Source organism: Etheostoma spectabile, chromosome 5, assembly GCF_008692095.1.
Source record: "Etheostoma spectabile isolate EspeVRDwgs_2016 chromosome 5, UIUC_Espe_1.0, whole genome shotgun sequence".
Lineage (NCBI taxonomy): Eukaryota > Metazoa > Chordata > Actinopteri > Perciformes > Percidae > Etheostoma > Etheostoma spectabile.
In genome coordinates this window covers 13,703,231-13,719,629 of record NC_045737.1, presented here as the reverse complement: position 1 = coordinate 13,719,629, position 16,399 = coordinate 13,703,231, and the positions used below count along the sequence as shown (strand labels likewise).

The window sequence follows — 16,399 nt, the reverse complement described above, 5'->3', positions numbered from 1 at the left end:
GGGTTAAATGAAGGGCTCAATGTTGTGCGTCAGCTATTAAGCTGCAAACGCAATGGGTCCCATTCCTGGAGGATTATGTCTGAAGGGTTTATCCATTTGTCTAGCTGTTATGTAAAAGAGCAACAGTCAGTCAAAGCAAATTATAGACTGAAATGATATAGCAATGCTCCTGCAGGGGGTAGATGTGATATGGGTTGTTATTTCATGGCTATTTCATCTAATGAGGAGACTCTGACAGGGCTAACAATAGATCTGGTGTCACCCCTCCTGGGAGGCCAAGCAGAACACTATCAAATTACTGATGAAACATTTTAAATTTGAGACTCCTGTTAAGGGGACCAGAAGTCCAGTGCTGCAGGTTTAGACAGATTGAGATGTAACTCATGTCTGCATTCTGCTCGTAACCTAGATCATGTCTCCTTGTGGACTTTGCCCTGTGCTTTTTAATGGAGCCTCATTAACATTATGGCTCAGATTTCAAAGCAGTACAGCATGTCCATGCTTATCTACAGAAATCTGTTTAATCAAGACCTCCACCTGCTGGGGTGTCGGAACAAATCTGGTGCTCAATGACCGTCACAGTGGTTGGTTACTGTGACATGAGAGGGATGTATGTGCTGTAGACAAGAACACTATTCAGAAAGCTGTTAGTGGGGAAGACAAACAAAAACCTTTCAGGATATTGAACCCTTCCAGTCTATCTTTAGACCGGGCAGCTACAAATGTTCTTAAAGGGAAACTAGTCTCTAAACCTGTCTTTGTTCTTGGCAGATATTCGATGTAGGTGAGAACCTTATGGTGCCTGATGAATTCACTGTAGAGGAGAAGCAGACCGGGATGTTGTGGCGGCACTTGGTTGCAGGTGGAGGAGCTGGAGCTGTTTCAAGGACCTTTACCGCTCCCCTGGATCGACTCAAAGTCATGATGCAGGTAAGGCACTGGAATTGGGGAAAGTGTGGGGTTTCCAGCCCTTGAAAGTTTGGGAACATGGCAGTGGGTCAAAGATGTAGAGAATTATCAACCGCATGTGGGTGATATGAACCAGTTTCAACCATTTTGCTTAGCCAAGCTTTGCTTTGCTTTAAGATTTAGGCCCTAAATAAAAATCAAATTTTTAATTAAAACAAAATGTAATGGTAGGTACATGCAGGTTCTCCTGAGGCCACAATTAAGCTTGTTTCGTAACTGCGGGTGGAGCAATCCAGAAGAAACTAGATTACCCAAGGGTCAGAAACAAGTTAATGTTTAACGGATGGTGTGTAAGAGTAGTGGGGCCAGAGTCCAGGGACTGACTGTTAAAGACCGGCCTCTCCGCTGACCAATGACTGGCTCGTCTCATCCTCAACTGCGTAAACTTCACCGTCATAAATGGGCTAAAGGTCTTAACTGTGCACATTCAGATCTGTGTCAGTGGACCTGATGTGCGTCAGGTGGAAAGTCGACTTTGAGCACCTATCGATTAGGTCAAATTTTTCTTTTTCTTTTTTCTTCAACTAATCAAACCTAGTTTGCGGTCAAAAGTCATGTCTTGGCCTTTGTTGCACCGTGTCCGATATACCCAAAATTCATCTTTCATTGTAGTCTTAATTTTTTACAAGCATTTAAAACAGTCAGTCTCTAAATAGGATGATGATGATATCTAATTGACGGCATCTTCCTTAGGTTTATGGATCTCGAACCAACAACATGTGCATCATGACCGGGATGATGCAGATGATCAAAGAGGGTGGTGTGAAGTCGCTGTGGCGAGGAAACGGTGTGAACATCATCAAAATTGCCCCCGAGTCGGCCCTCAAGTTCATGGCGTATGAGAAGGTATGACAAGTGATAATTGCTGTAACTTAAATGTATACTTATTGACACTTAGTGGTCATGTATTAATGTTTTCTTTTTTTCGGCTTCTCTAGATAAAACAACTAATCTGCAGTGAAAAGGAGACTCTGAGCATCGTGGAGCGATTTGTTTCTGGGTCTTTGGCCGGAGTGATCGCCCAGAGTACGATCTACCCCATGGAGGTGATCATCAGTTTCATTATATCTGCTCTAAAAATTTATAAAACAAAACCAAGCACCAGGGAATCTTTTTTTAGGAGCTGGCAACTAAACTCTGACTTTCTTTATTTTATCTGTCCCAGGTCCTGAAAACTCGTCTTGCCCTGAGGAAGACCGGGCAGTACTCTGGTATCTTAAACTGTGCAAAGCAGATTTTCAGGAATGAAGGCCTTGCAGCGTTTTATAAAGGCTACGTCCCCAACATGTTGGGCATCATCCCCTATGCAGGCATCGACCTGGCAGTGTATGAGGTGAGCAATACCACACACCTTTTAAATCTCAGTGGGTTTATTCGTCTTGCATTCTTTAGCCTCTTAGCATAGTTCATCTTCTTAATGAGCTCAACACATTCCCTTTTTATTATTGTGACACCGCTTTTTATCAGACCAAGAATGTTAATCTTTTCTTTTGCAAGTTTACCACATTTAGTTTTTCTTGCCTATTTAACTTTGCACAAAGTGTTAATGTGAATAAAAAACTGCACCTAACTGAGATACATAACAGAATCTGAATGAAATAATACTACAACAAAAGCATATATACAAGCGTCTAAAGAATTTGTTCTTTTTCCTCATCTCATGGTTTTCCCTCTCAGACATTGAAGAACCACTACCTGCAGCAGTACGGCACCAACAACACCAACCCGGGTATGGTCGTCCTGCTGGCCTGCGGCACGGTGTCCAGCACCTGCGGTCAGCTCGCCAGTTATCCTCTGGCCCTGGTCCGCACCCGCATGCAAGCACAAGGTGAAGCCTCTACTCCACAAATACGGCACCTTTTGTCAATTAAAGCATTTTAGAACCTAAAAGTATCTTGTTTGCTTCAAATGTAAAAGACTTTGGCTAGAGCTGTAATGATTAATCAATTGACAGTAAATCAACTGCCAAATACTTTATCGATTTTATTGTTTGAGTCCAGAGAATTTTTGACAGCATGACAAACGAGGAAGCTGATAATCTTCTGTAGTCCGAGTAATATTTCTCCCATCATAAGTAACTTTTTTTTTTTCTTTTTTTTTTTTTTTAAATCTTTACAGCTGCAACAGGGGGCAACCAGCAAGTGACCATGTCTGGTCTCTTCAAGCAGATCTTGCAGACCGAGGGCCCGACGGGGCTCTACAGAGGCCTGGCCCCTAACTTCCTCAAAGTCATCCCTGCCGTCAGCATTAGCTACGTGGTGTATGAGCACATGAAGACACAGCTGGGAGTAAAATCACGCTGAAACTAGCCTTCTCATTGTTGCTCTAAGCTTGACTGTGACAAGTGACCCTCACTTCCCTCCACCACCACTTCCACCCCCCCCCCTCTCAGTGCTTATGCTAGGGAATCCCAAGAACCTTTGGGCCCCGCTGGGGTTCGTGTAACAATCTCATTCTGTGAATGCCCGCTGAGGAAAGAAGAGAAAGGCCAAGGTGGCAGATATGGACTCTGTGAGCTCAGGATGTCAGGATTGTGACTGCTGCTATTTGTGTTGTGAGCTGAAACGAAAAACATGAGGGATGTGGGTGATTTGTTAATCGAGGACCAAATGTTTTTTGTTCTTTCTACGATTTTGACTTTTGGTGCCTGAGCAAGCGTCCTGTTTTATTTTTTGTGTTGACACTGTAAGCTTTGGTCGGTCTGTTCAATGCATCACCAGCATTAGTGTTACGCAACTCAACTGAAAATGACTTTAATTCACAGTACTATTTACATGGCAGATATAGCATTACGTTCTCTTGAAAAGTTGTATTTATGTTATGCTTATAGTAAGAAATGAGTGTTTCCCTAAATGAGAGGATTTTGCACATGTGAGTTTTTTCTCTCTCCGCCCCTGTCCAAAATGAATGAATGACTGGATGACAAGATTTTGTGTGACAAACAATGGGAGTATTTATTTCCATCCGTCCTATATTTATTGTTTTTATTGTCTAAGAGAGAGGACTTGCAATGGTGCATGCTTCCTGTCTGCAGAGCCAAATGTGTGATTAGATAACTGTTGAAATGCAGTGAATGTATTCAGGTTGGGAAACCAACACCAGGTCATAGCCTTACCATGTGGCTATGAAACACTAAATATAGCTGTCTGAAATGTTGAAGCAAGGTTTGAGTTTGTACGCCATAAGTCTCTGTAGATGGTTGAGACTTAAAAATAACTGTTCAGATTATGTCAGTGTGTAGATGGTTTTGCCTTGCAAAGGTATAAATGTCTTAATGTTAACCGAGGGATAAGGGCAGATTGTTTAATTCACAGAACAGCACACACATTTTTGTTTGTCTTATCACAACATTTATACTCTAACAAGTGCTTTTGAAAAAGAAGAGCGATATAATGCACTTTAATTACTGCTGGAAGGGCCTCTCAATGAATCGCAGTTCAATCCAGGTATTAGGATTCTTTTGTAAGGGAGTTTTAGTCTCGTTTTAATGGACCATTTTGACGCAAATAAAAATGCATATTCTTGATAATCCTGAGTCTGTTCCTTTTTTGTACAGTAAGATACTATTCCACTATCTGCATGGATGACTAGACTGCATTGAAAACAAACGTCATTTCCCTGTAATGTTTTGGCTTTAAACAAGTGAAACACTTTCTGGGGAGTAATACCTCTTGCAGTTGCGAAATGTTTTATACTGGTTATATGTATTACTGACGTAACAGACCTTTAGTAAGATTAAAGTAAATTCAGACTATTAATCTACATGTACTGTATGTAGAATTAATGCAGAAAAACGCCAATACTTAAAGGCTGTAAGCTGTTATATAACAGTTTACTAGGATTACCAGTTGTGAAATGTATAATGTACTCAAGTACAATTTAGAGGTACATTTAAAGTATTTGTTTTTGGCTACTTTATGCTATTTATTTCACTCAGAGGCAAGTATTGTACTTTTTGACATAACTACATTTATTTGATAACTTTAGTTCATTTTCAGATTCACATTAAAATAAATATACAGGCTACCCAGCAGTATATAAAATACTTAAAATTAGCTTTACCAGCTGCAAAATAATACAAGAATACTCACAGGTATAATAACTTGTTATATAACATTAGGATTACTATTAGGCTATTACAGTTTTTCCCGATTGCTTACACACTCACTGACACATTGGCCCAGATGTGTACCACTATAAGCACAATGTCCGCCTCACACTTTTTGCAAAACAATACACACAGTGAAATGCAAAATACTAAACACACTGGTATGCATTAGACACAGAAGCAGGTCATGATGTCACATCCTTGCAATTCCAAAGCACTGACTGTCAAATGAGCACGCCTATGAACCAGTCTGTGAAACACAGCCACCAGCTGAGCAAACACATGATTGTTTAATTATAGACACACCAATCAGGTTTAAGCACTATAAAAATGCAGCAGGTAAGTACAGTATTTTCTGTACTGTATTTTTAGTTCTTTTCAGATCATTTTTTTACTGTCATTGTAGCCTGTACTGGATACAGTATGGATTAGAGCTGGGTAATATATCGTTATTGTGATATGAGACTAGATATCGTCTTAGATTTTGGATATCGTTTAATCATGATATGGCATAAGTGTTGTTTTTTCTGGTTTTAAAAGGTGATAGCTGTTGTAGCTGTTCTATTATTTCCCCTTTAACCACTCAGACGTTATGTCCACATTACTGATGATTATTTATCAAAAATCTCATCGTGTAAATATTTTGTGAAAGCACCAATAGTCAACACTACAATATTGTTGCTGTATTGATATCGAGGTATTTGGTCAAAAATATTGTGATATTTGATTTTCTCTATATTGCCCAGCCCTAGTATGAATACAGTATTTTATGTTTGTATGTTGTTTGCTGAGCTAACAGTGTCATGCACACTACTGTAGTTGCTGTCTGAAAACTGGGACATGATGTGTTGTGATTCTCCGTGTTGACATGTTGTACTGATTTGGGTATATGGAGAGAAATAAATGATATTTTCCTGAGTCTGCAGCATTGGTCCTATGTAGTGTTTGGTGAACTAATCGTGATGAGATGATTGTACAGTGGATATGACACATGCCTTTAGTGTGAGAGATCTGGGTTCAATTTCCACTGCGATACATTAACCAATGTTTCCCTGAACAAGACACGTATCCCATAGTTGCTCAGATGCGTGCAACCTCTGACATATATAGCAAGTGTAAATTGCTTTGGATTAAAAGCATCAGCTAAATGACGTGTAATATACTGTAATTGCACTTGCATGCACATTGCATAAGGGATACATAATCATGATACGCTTGCAGTGACAAGGCCGGGACTGACCCTGTGATTCAATATGTATGGTAAGGCAAGGTGCTCCATGAGAGTGTGTTCCATGGTGGCAATGCAAATAAGTCCAATAGTGCAAGGTTAAAGTCTAGAGCCCAGTATTGAGCATGGACAATATAAGAGAATACAATTGAATTAGTGTATAGTTTTTGCAAGAGTGTTTCATTTTGCAAAGGGTCTGAGGTGTTCTGCTAATTGGGTGTGTGCTTCTGCTAATTGTGTGTAGTGTTCTGAACAAACAGTCCCTGTTTTCAAAATAATGCTCAATAAATCGAAAACAAACTGTAAAACTCGTTTGACTTTTTCAGTTCAGTTCGTCTATTTTGTCCTTCGCAACTTCCCGTATTAAACTAAGGAAGAGGCTAACGGATGAAGCAGCTAGCTAGCTACAACCTTTCTTGAACTGTCTATGGCTACAACCAGGGGAAAAAAATAAAAATAAAATCTGCATGTATTACTGACGCTAGTTACATTATACCTTTATAAATTCCAAATTTCTTCCTAGAATAGTTAAAACGTATTTTATTTAATATGTATTTTTAATACTGTATATGTTTTATTTTCGTAAAATAACTATGTTGTTGCCACCGAGGCTAGCTAGTTAGCAGCGGTGCTAACGGGTTAAAAGGATGCAGAACATGTTTCGGACCGGGTTTCTGGTTCGAGCCACACACACCCTGCTCACTTGGGTCATAACCCTCATACTGTTCCTGCACAACACTGGTAAGTTCATTCAAACTGGGACAAGTTATCTGAAACCCCTGACAGACCACCAGTTAACCACCTAACCCTAAAACAATGAACAAGTACACTTGGCAACACCAGCACAGTTGTAAATAGCAGTGTTCGATCCAGGCTGACAGTCCTGAAAACTATAATACCACCTGGATGTACACCCTAACTGATTTTATTTATGCTCCATGTTTGAAATGTATTTGTTGTAAAAAATTAAAAGTACCAGTATGTAAGTATAATCAGGAAATGTTTTTAGAGTATTTAAAGTTTTAAAAAAAATACTCAATGCAGAAGGAAAAAAACAGGACTTATTTCATATAGATTGAAATAATTACAACAGCAAACAACAAAGCCTCACATCTGTATAGCTGGAACCATACTTTTTCACCCCAGTTTTTGCATGAATTTCCCCACTGAGGATCAACAAAGGTTTAATTTATCTAATAAGACGTAGTAAAATCAGTGGAAGACCCCATTTGACATCATTATATATGTGAGAGGTTTGATGATACATTTAATGTTGTATTTTCTTGGTCTAAAAGTCTATTTTACAGTTAAATACAAATTTGTGATTGTTCTAGACCACATCATCCCAACTGTAGGTTAGATATACTATTGCATGGAAGCACCATTAGTCCATAATATCATTTCCTCAGTGTATTTTGGTCAGAAGATTGGTTTTGTGTGTGTGTGTGTGTGTGCAGATTTGCGGAAGTGTGAGGAGCGAGGCGAGCTGTTGCTGCCAGTTCTGTTTTTCCTCCTGGTCGTGCTGTCGGTGCTCTTATACTTTGCCGTTTCTTTAATGGACCCTGGCTTCGTTCTCACTGACAGTGTAAAGGTGAGATGAACTCACTAAAACCCACATCTCATAAACCAAGCAGACATATTATGGGATATCTTGTCACCCTATTCTATTCCTTTAAGTAAAGGTCACACCGGTACACATTTGACCCACATCAGTCTGTGTTGCATTCAGGGTTCAAATGAGGAAATGGAGTCAATGATTCCTCAGTCTTCGACCCCTCGGCTGCGGCGCTGTGGATATTGCCTACTGCAGGTAACCAATTAATATTGTTTGTTTTTTCATTTAGTTTTGTACTAATAAGGCAACTTTATCAATTACAATCAAACAATATGTTCACTGTGGTGGAACATCTGGTCACTATGTCGCATGATGATTCAGTTCAGTGCTGTAAGGCTGTAAAGGAGATAAAACAATCCAGTATTTTGACAAACAGCTTAAATCTATTCATATCCACTTCTTCATTCTGGAGAATGGTGTAACTCGTTTCCAGTAAAAATAGCACCTCTCTTTCTTTCTTTACCCTTTTTCAAGCAGCAGCCAATGAGAGCGAAGCACTGTCAGACGTGTAAACACTGCGTTCGTCGCTTTGACCACCACTGCCCCTGGATCGAGAACTGCGTGGGAGAGAGGAACCACCGCTGGTTCATCGTCTACCTGCTGGTGCAGCTGCTCGCTCTGCTTTGGGCGCTTCACATCGCCCTGTACGTGAGAGTGTGAGAATACTGAGAATACCAGTAAATTGATTGATTACTCTCTGTTTACGTTCGGTTAATGGGTATGTGCTGCTTAAGTACAATTTTCAAAGTTCAAATAGTCCTAATTTTTTTAAATTGACCCAGCGGACTTTTATAGTAGGCTGAACTGCTGTAAAGCATGTTGTCGATTGTAGTTTTAATGATATACACATGAACTCATTGGTTGGATAAAGCTCTGTGAGAAGAGCCAGTGCACTAAACTAAACCAAACTAAATGGAAAAGACATGAATGAAAAGAAGGAACTCTTTGGTAAGCACCCATAAATATGCAATTAATAACTTTCTTCTAATGTTGGGATGAGGGGAGCATGGTTTAGGAAATAGCCAGCAGCGGGACATTTATGTAAAAAGTGGGTCTAGTGCAGCTACTTTGAAGGTTAATTATGCTAACTAAAGATAACTTGCTAATTTGCTAAATTCACCTTTCTATTTTTTTTTTTTTTTAGTCTAATATTTTATTAGCCCAAAAACTTTTTGTCTCTTGGCTTTGCTAGCTTGTGTTTAGCCCAACCAATGAGATAATTTCTACCAGTCACCATGCTTGCTTTTATTTATTTTTTGCAATATTAAGATTATTTGCATTATTATAACACATTTCTCCCCAAATATTACCAATACATTGTCCATGAATCAAATCTAAATAATAAGGAATGACTGTATGGATGGGTGAAAAAAATCACAAGTCTAATCTATATCTAAACTGGGTAAACCCCGCCCACTCTGCCGGCGATTTGAATTCATCACCCGGATCGTTGTTCTGATTGGTTGAAGGACTTTACTATTATGTACAGAGTCATTTGAACTATGCCCGTTGGTCACGCTTCTTGTGCAGAGAAAATACTGAGCAGACTCCCCGAGACCAAAGCTCATTCTCAAATCTAATGAGCTTGGCTGGGTCTGGTGATAGCCAGACTAATCTATACCGTCAATACCTAAACCTTAAAATAACCACATGATTGGTGATTATGTGAATGATTTTGCTGGGGGTAGTGTGTAGCTTGGTGGGACCCTCAGACTGCCCGGGATTGTTCAGGTCAGAGAAAAACCTTTAAAATAATGTTAATATTTGTCCTAACACTAGTGTTTATCCTTCAGGTCTGGCGTCTCACCCAGCCCCACATGGGTGCTGTGGTTCAGAGTGAACGCGTTCCTGTTGGTGGTGCTGGTCCTTGTCGGCGTCTTCTCTGTGGTGGCGGGGATGCTGCTGGGCATCCACCTTTACCTGGTCTCCATCAACTGCACCACCTGGGAGTTCATGTCGCGTCACAGGATCGCGTACCTGAAGAACTGCGGAGACGAGGAGAACCCGTTTGACCGCGGCGTCTTCTGCAACCTGTGGGATTTCTTCTGCATCTGCAGGACGGTGGTGTGGGAGAAAACATACGACAGAAACACCCCAAATTCTGTCTGACCTCCAACCAGACGCCACGTCACCATCTACACCGGAGTCAGACGCTACTTTCAGGGAAAGAAAATAATTTTCTAACCTCAACAGCAGAGATTTGAATTATTTTATGTTCCCTTTTGGATCGAGATTTACAACTGAAGTGGATCATGAAATAACTTCCTATAGAATAAATTCCTAACTACCTGCAAACGTTGTCGGCTGTTAGAGCAGACATGCAGTAAGCTTATTATATATAGTTTACTAACTTTTTCCAACATTTTTCATACAGATAACAAAACACGATTCTTTGATTTGCTGGCTTTTGACTACATCACATTTTAAAAACGAACTGGCCTGTTTGGACTGAAATATCTCAAAAACTATTGGATGGATTGTGGATTAAATTAACATTAATGTTTCTTAGATGATAAATCGTAATGCCTTTGGTGTAGGTATGGCTGTCCCAGGATTTTAGGGTCTTTTTTGAAACTGATTCATTATTATTATTATAATTACTGTTATTATTATCTTACCTATAATATATAGGCCCTCGTCCAGGTCGGACTCGAACCCTGAACCTATTGCGTCGAGGTATCCAAAGAGTAAGTAAACAAGGCTACAAATCTGACATTCTGCTCTCTTTTTAGGTTCTTGACAGTTTAGATGGATAGATATTTATTGATCCCTAAAAAATGGGAAATTATGGTGTTACAGCAGCAAACATACATCATTCATACAGCACCCTTTTAATACTTTTAATACTCTTTACCGCCTGCAGTGTTTCTTGAACATCACTGTGATTAGTACACGTGAGATAACAAGACCCAACACTAATAGTTATGTGGCAATATTTCCACGATAACAGAAATACATTTTTTTTTAAATCCCATTTTATTCCTCAGGTCTGGTCACCATGTTCTTGTCTGTAAATGTTTCTGTTGTTGCCTCGTGAGAGTGGTGACCTCCACATTCGAACACTAAAGGCCTTTATGTCTGGTGCGATTTATGTCTTGTGCCTCTGGTTTAATGTGATTGTTTGTATATTGATGATTATTTTGACTATTACTATGATATAATCTTTCCATGAGAGGCAAATATTTTACAACCTTTTTTTACGGTATTTGTTCTGTTTTTTATTTATTGACAATAAAAGTACATTAAAACACTGATGATATGCATGTTGTTATAGAGTACATCTGTACAGACTGACATTCCTCATCAGGTTGTCACATACATACATAGATACAGTACTGACACACAAGTAGCATGTACAATTCAGCAGAAGAAACTTAAAGTGCTACAGCAGCTAAATCAACGTTGGCTACTTGTACTGTTACATTTTATTAATTCAGCTGACAATCTTCTCCAAAGCTGGTGGAGTCGAGGATAATGAAACACAATTCCATGAGTGGATTTCCGTTTCTTTTTTGTATACTGAATGTGACGTTGCCTTGTACTTTGTGGAACGTGGAGTAAAAGACAACGTCACAGACTTGTTTTTGTCGGTCTAGATGACTCAGTATCTCTGGGGGAAAAAAGGCAAAACTGCTGTGACCTCTCAAAACTGGGACTAGACCAATTAATAGTATGATACAATGATAGTGTTTCTCTTTAAAGTCACCTAGCTAATTTTGTAACAGTGCCCAGTAGTTCCCAGAGCTCTCCCTTAGTGCTGATGTTTTTTAAACTTATATAAAAAAAAAAGAGATATTAGTTGTTGTTGTTTTTGGTGCGCTTGAACAAAAATAGGGCATGCATCTTAAAGCTTCGTCCCTGCTGCTCCTCTTCTTCTTCTACGTTTTATTGCACTGACATCATTAGAGCTTTAGTATCACAGAATATGATATGCTAAATTCAAAATACAGATATGTTTCTTATCATTATGGCTATATTAGATTCTCTACGGCTTCTCTTTATTATATCGCTAGCTTTTACAGAATCTCTAGTTCAACACGGTGCCATGCACTTCTACACGCACAGAAATCAGTTGGTCAGGTGGAGACGGACATGTGAATGCGTCTTTGCTACAAGGGAATGACTTGACATAAACGTTGAACATTTCCATGTTTAAAAAAAGACTTGTAACCATAAATTGGGTTAGCTTGTTTCATTTGTTTGGTCAAGGCAGTGGGCGAAGCCTGTCACAGTGATGCATAGAAACGGCAGCACGACCTGTACCTCGGAAGGATACATATTGGAAATAAGCAAAGGCCACAAAGCGAGCTCAATCTCCAAAACTCAGGATGCTTGAAGAGGCTACGACTGGTTATTAGAGGCAAGAATTACATTTATACGTTTAGTTAAAAAAGGCAATGATGTTTTATTAAACAAAATTCAGTAGATTTATAGTGAATTTGTGTACTGCAGTGGTAGACTGTACCTAGGTTCATTTACTCAAGTCCTGGACTTAAATACATTTTAAAGGGTACCTGTACTTTACTCTTCTAACCGTGACACATTTTCTCTTACCACATTACATAATTATGCCCCATTTGTGACTGATGCACCCACAACTTAGCCAACAAACACTGCTGCATATGTGAAAATGAGTCAGCATTACAGTATCTGTTAACTTCCAGGGAGGTATGACAATCATCATTTTATACATTTATGAGGCAACATAAGGCAACTTTCAGACTCTTAGAGAGTCCAGGCAGTCGCTGCCTTAACTACTCACTGCCTATGTTTATCAGGTGCAAAATTAGCAAAATTATGTAATGTGGCAAAAGGAAAAGTGGCTAAAATTAGGACGTCAAACGGAGGAGCACTGGATGCATGTAGGGCCTTGCCAAAATTATACCTACGTATTTTATATATGTATGTATTAAATGTATTGCACGGTTACTATAATTTAAGGTTTTGTTTGTACGATTTTGTATTTTGACTGGTACATAGCAAATCATCCAATATTGGAGTATTAAAACTAAATTATGAAAAGAATAAAGATGTGATAATAGTGTTATAAACTCTTCAAGCATCCTGTATTTGTTTTACAACATCTCACCTGAGCAGCTCTCATAAATAAACTCTTCATAGCAGGAGCAGGTGCGTTGTATTACTGCAGGAGCAGTCACTACAAAGCTTGACTCTCCACAGAGAATACAACGGGTTATGATCAAATTCCTTTGCTCTGTTAAAAACAACAAAAATATGCTGCCTGGTTTATTGGATCGACAATTGGCTGTCGACTGTATGGCGGTGAGAACAGTCAGCAAAATCAGCCATGGGATTGTATGTAGGGTCCTGTTTGCAAATGACTGAGCTGCAGAAATGTCCAAGGTGTTTGTTTGTTTAGTGGTACCACGAAGACCAGGGTGGGAGACTTTCTTTAAGGATTGTTGATCTGATGAATAGCTATTATTAGGCTGGAAGGTCAGATTTCTGGCTTCCAAAACTCACTTTTTTGAAACAAACTAATAATTTATTTTCTTTTTAATGAAATAGTTTGACAATTTGTGAAATATACCTATTTGCTTTCTTGGTGAGAGTTAGATGAAAAGATTTCTACCACTCACATATGAAGCTATACTGTACAGCCTGCAGTTGATTAGCTTAGCTTAGCTTAGCACAAAGACTGGAGATGAGTAAACAGCAAGAAGGGTTGGTCGACACATTTAGTTACCTTTGGACAAAGCCAGGCCACCTGTTGGCCCCTGTCTCCAGACTTTGTGCTAAGCTAAGCTAGGCAGCTGCTGAAGGTAACCTTTTTTTGTACAGATATCATCCGTATGATATTAGGTAAATAAGACCTAAAAGTAGTCTTCCTTTAATCTGTATTTTTTCCTTTGATTGATCAATAAGGCTAACTGTCTAAAGATATGATGACATTTTGGCAATAATGGTTATAATAGTCCACAACTTACAATAGTCCATAAGTAAAAACGTTTACTCATGTCTATTTGTGGAAGTATGTGTATTTGATAAAGGACTGTCATCGATCATGACATTTGTCACTGATGCATTTTGTGCCAATTGACTATTAATTAATGAGCGAAAACAGCACTAGACCAAATGCTAAAGTTTAAAAAGTCCTGTCAATGTTCTTGCAACATTGCTAAACAGCAACATATTTAATGTTTTTATTAAAAAAAGTATACATAAAGTAGCTAATCTCTTCATGATTAAATTATTTGAATTAATTAATGAATTATCTTACTTGCCAATAGGGGAGTTGATTAAACGTAAATGATGATGTTTGGTGCTCTGAAGTGGCCAAACAGTCCAGCTGCAAACTAAATGTAGTCATTTTCCCACCCTGGTTACTTCAGCTCTTCTTTCATCCATGCAAGGCGCAGAAGTCGAAGTCTGCGAAGGCTTCCTGCTGCTCAGCAGAGAGGACGAAGGGCTTGGCGGGAGGCGACAGGATTGGCTGGAGTCGGGTGAACTCGCTGTCAAAGTTGCCGACATCCATCGACTCCTTGATTGACGGCAGAAATGGCGGTTTTACCGTCTTGGCCATGAGGGCTTCCCAGTCGATGGTCTGAAGGATAAAGTAGCACTTTCATGTTGAAGCATTATTACTTTTATTACATTAGGTTGTATTGTACTTTAGTAAAGATTTGATGTACTTGTGTGTATTTCCATTATATGTTACTTTAGAGAGTACGTAATGTTCAAGAAAGTGATTTACCTCAAAGAATTTCTCTCCTTTGATTTCGTTTGCGTCTCTCTCTCCGGCCCCGAGTCTTTTCAGAGGATTCTTCTTTAACAGCTGTAGACGCATGATCGAGGTTTGTAAATTAGATCTACTTAACATGAATAAGTAATACAATGCATCACAGTCCCATTTGGTTCTACAATGATATTAAACATCTTTTGATGCCTTTTTAAAGCGTTGCCTTTTAGCCATAACAGCTCGTGGTATTGTTAATATCTTCCTATATGTGTGCATTTGATTTTTCTTTTGTTCGCTCACTTTGCATTGTGTAAATTGATAAAAATAAACAATCATTATCTATATTTTTGAAAGCATTCTTAGTTTATAACATTTTTTTACACCTGCCTAAGACTTTTGCACAGTACTGCATTTTATTCAAATCATGATTTATAGGTCCAACATGCCCACATTTGTTATAGTGAATTATTGGGAAGGTAATAAATAAGGCATAAATATCTCAAGTAATTGTAATAGAATTGCAGTTAAGACTTTATACCTTCTGGATGATGCAGACTGCATCAGGAGGAAGAGACCCTGGATACTGCACATCATCATTGACGATGCTGTCAAACACCTCCTCCTCATCCTCACCGGGGAACGGAGACTGGTAGCAGGGCAGAGAGATGCTCCGTTAGAGATTTAACGAGAGATTTATATTTTGGAATTGGGTTATCTACTCTTCCAACTAGACGTGCAAAAACAGACGAAAGAAAAACAAAAATATGCGTAATCAACCTCCCCAACGAGCATCTCGTAGATGAGGACGCCCATCCCCCACCAGTCCACCGCTCGGGTGTAGTTGTCATCTGTCAGTACCTCGGGAGCCAGAAACTCAGGAGTTCCACAGAAAGTCGAGGTCTGATCCCCGTGACCCATCCCTGCCAAAATATAGACAAAAGAATCACGGCAGATTGACTTAAAAAGAGTTTTGACTATGATTTAAATGAAGGATAATAAATGTGAGTAATTAAAGCCTTTATGTGTAGGAACTGGACCATTTCTGGCTTTGACAGTATTCCCAGTTCAGATTTAGAGATGAATGATCTGATAGCACTAAGATTGCACCTATTTTTAATGATTTTCTCATTTTTCTACAAGCAAAAAACTGCCATGAGAACAATTTGAAAATGATCATTATTACAATTTCTGTAAATCACGGGTTCTAATGTCTCAGTGAATTGTTTGTAATTGTTTGTTGCTAATTTCTGAATATAGAAAAACACAATTTCTGTAAATCTCTTAAAGTTGTAGTGGAGAAAAAAGCCCAAACTAAGTCAACTGGCTCTGTGTCACGGCAGCGCGGGCATTAGGCCTAGTGCCGAGGAACGGCGCCCACCTTCCCTCCATGTTGCCAACTCGCTGCTCACCCCCGTCCACTGGATGTAGGCTACTTGAGTAAATGTACTTATGCTGCATCCAAGTTGTGTCCAAATAATCGTAAAAATTAGTTCCCAAATGGGAAAACCCATGTGAATGGCCCATCGTCTCAGAACAACAATTCAGAAAGTCGGCAAAACTTTTGGGTAACACTTTACTTGAAGGTATCTACATAAGGGTGACATGACACTGTCATGACACAGTCATGAACAATGAACCCTAACCCTAACCCCCCCAACCCTAACCCTAACCCCTAACCCTAACGTTCATGACACTGTCATGACACAGTCATGAACAATGAACCCCAACCCTAACCATAACCATCACCCTAACCCTATGTACAGTGTATATTATATATTT

At 39.2% G+C, this 16,399-nt stretch overlaps 3 protein-coding genes across 6 annotated transcripts in view; 2 read left to right on the top strand and 1 right to left on the bottom strand.

Moving 5' to 3' along the window:
• slc25a25a (solute carrier family 25 member 25a) overlaps window positions 1-3,320 on the top strand; it is a 5,558-nt gene extending 2,238 nt beyond the window's left edge. Inside the window, exons 5-10 of the mRNA XM_032515589.1 lie at window positions 772-930; window positions 1,663-1,815; window positions 1,908-2,015; window positions 2,135-2,302; window positions 2,647-2,797; window positions 3,088-3,320. Of these exons, the coding sequence (XP_032371480.1) occupies window positions 772-930; window positions 1,663-1,815; window positions 1,908-2,015; window positions 2,135-2,302; window positions 2,647-2,797; window positions 3,088-3,272 (924 nt within the window). The 3' untranslated portion in view covers window positions 3,273-3,320. The remainder of the gene's footprint in view (window positions 1-771; window positions 931-1,662; window positions 1,816-1,907; window positions 2,016-2,134; window positions 2,303-2,646; window positions 2,798-3,087) is intronic.
• A 3,371-nt stretch (window positions 3,321-6,691) lies between these two features.
• On the top strand, window positions 6,692-10,872 carry zdhhc12a (zDHHC palmitoyltransferase 12a). 4 transcript variants are annotated; one of them, XM_032515600.1, is made up of 5 exons: window positions 6,692-7,046; window positions 7,763-7,896; window positions 8,035-8,115; window positions 8,398-8,564; window positions 9,714-10,872. In XM_032515600.1, exons 1-5 carry the CDS (start codon window positions 6,953-6,955, stop codon window positions 10,027-10,029), a joined length of 792 nt encoding a protein of 263 aa, XP_032371491.1. In that variant the 5' UTR covers window positions 6,692-6,952; the 3' UTR covers window positions 10,030-10,872. The 4 variants fall into 4 exon arrangements, with proteins under 4 accessions (XP_032371491.1, XP_032371489.1, XP_032371490.1 ...); XM_032515598.1 differs by having other exon boundaries at window positions 8,398-8,576; XM_032515599.1 differs by having other exon boundaries at window positions 8,395-8,564.
• A 251-nt stretch (window positions 10,873-11,123) lies between these two features.
• LOC116689161 (serine/threonine-protein kinase N2) overlaps window positions 11,124-16,399 on the bottom strand; it is a 19,880-nt gene continuing 14,604 nt past the window's right edge. Inside the window, exons 17-20 of the mRNA XM_032515574.1 lie at window positions 15,398-15,540; window positions 15,159-15,266; window positions 14,636-14,716; window positions 11,124-14,485 (exon numbers count right to left, since the gene is read on the bottom strand). Coding sequence (XP_032371465.1) covers window positions 14,282-14,485; window positions 14,636-14,716; window positions 15,159-15,266; window positions 15,398-15,540 — 536 coding nt within the window. The 3' untranslated portion in view covers window positions 11,124-14,281. The remainder of the gene's footprint in view (window positions 14,486-14,635; window positions 14,717-15,158; window positions 15,267-15,397; window positions 15,541-16,399) is intronic.

Coding starts and splice junctions, on each gene's coding strand:
- zdhhc12a (XM_032515597.1), top strand. CDS start 6,953: ATGCAGAACATGTTTCGGACCGGGTTTCTGGTTCGAGCCACACACACC. Junction 7,047..7,762: donor ACTGTTCCTGCACAACACTG/GTAAGTTCATTC, acceptor GTGTGTGTGCAG/ATTTGCGGAAGTGTGAGGAG. Junction 7,897..8,034: donor TTCTCACTGACAGTGTAAAG/GTGAGATGAACT, acceptor TGTTGCATTCAG/GGTTCAAATGAGGAAATGGA.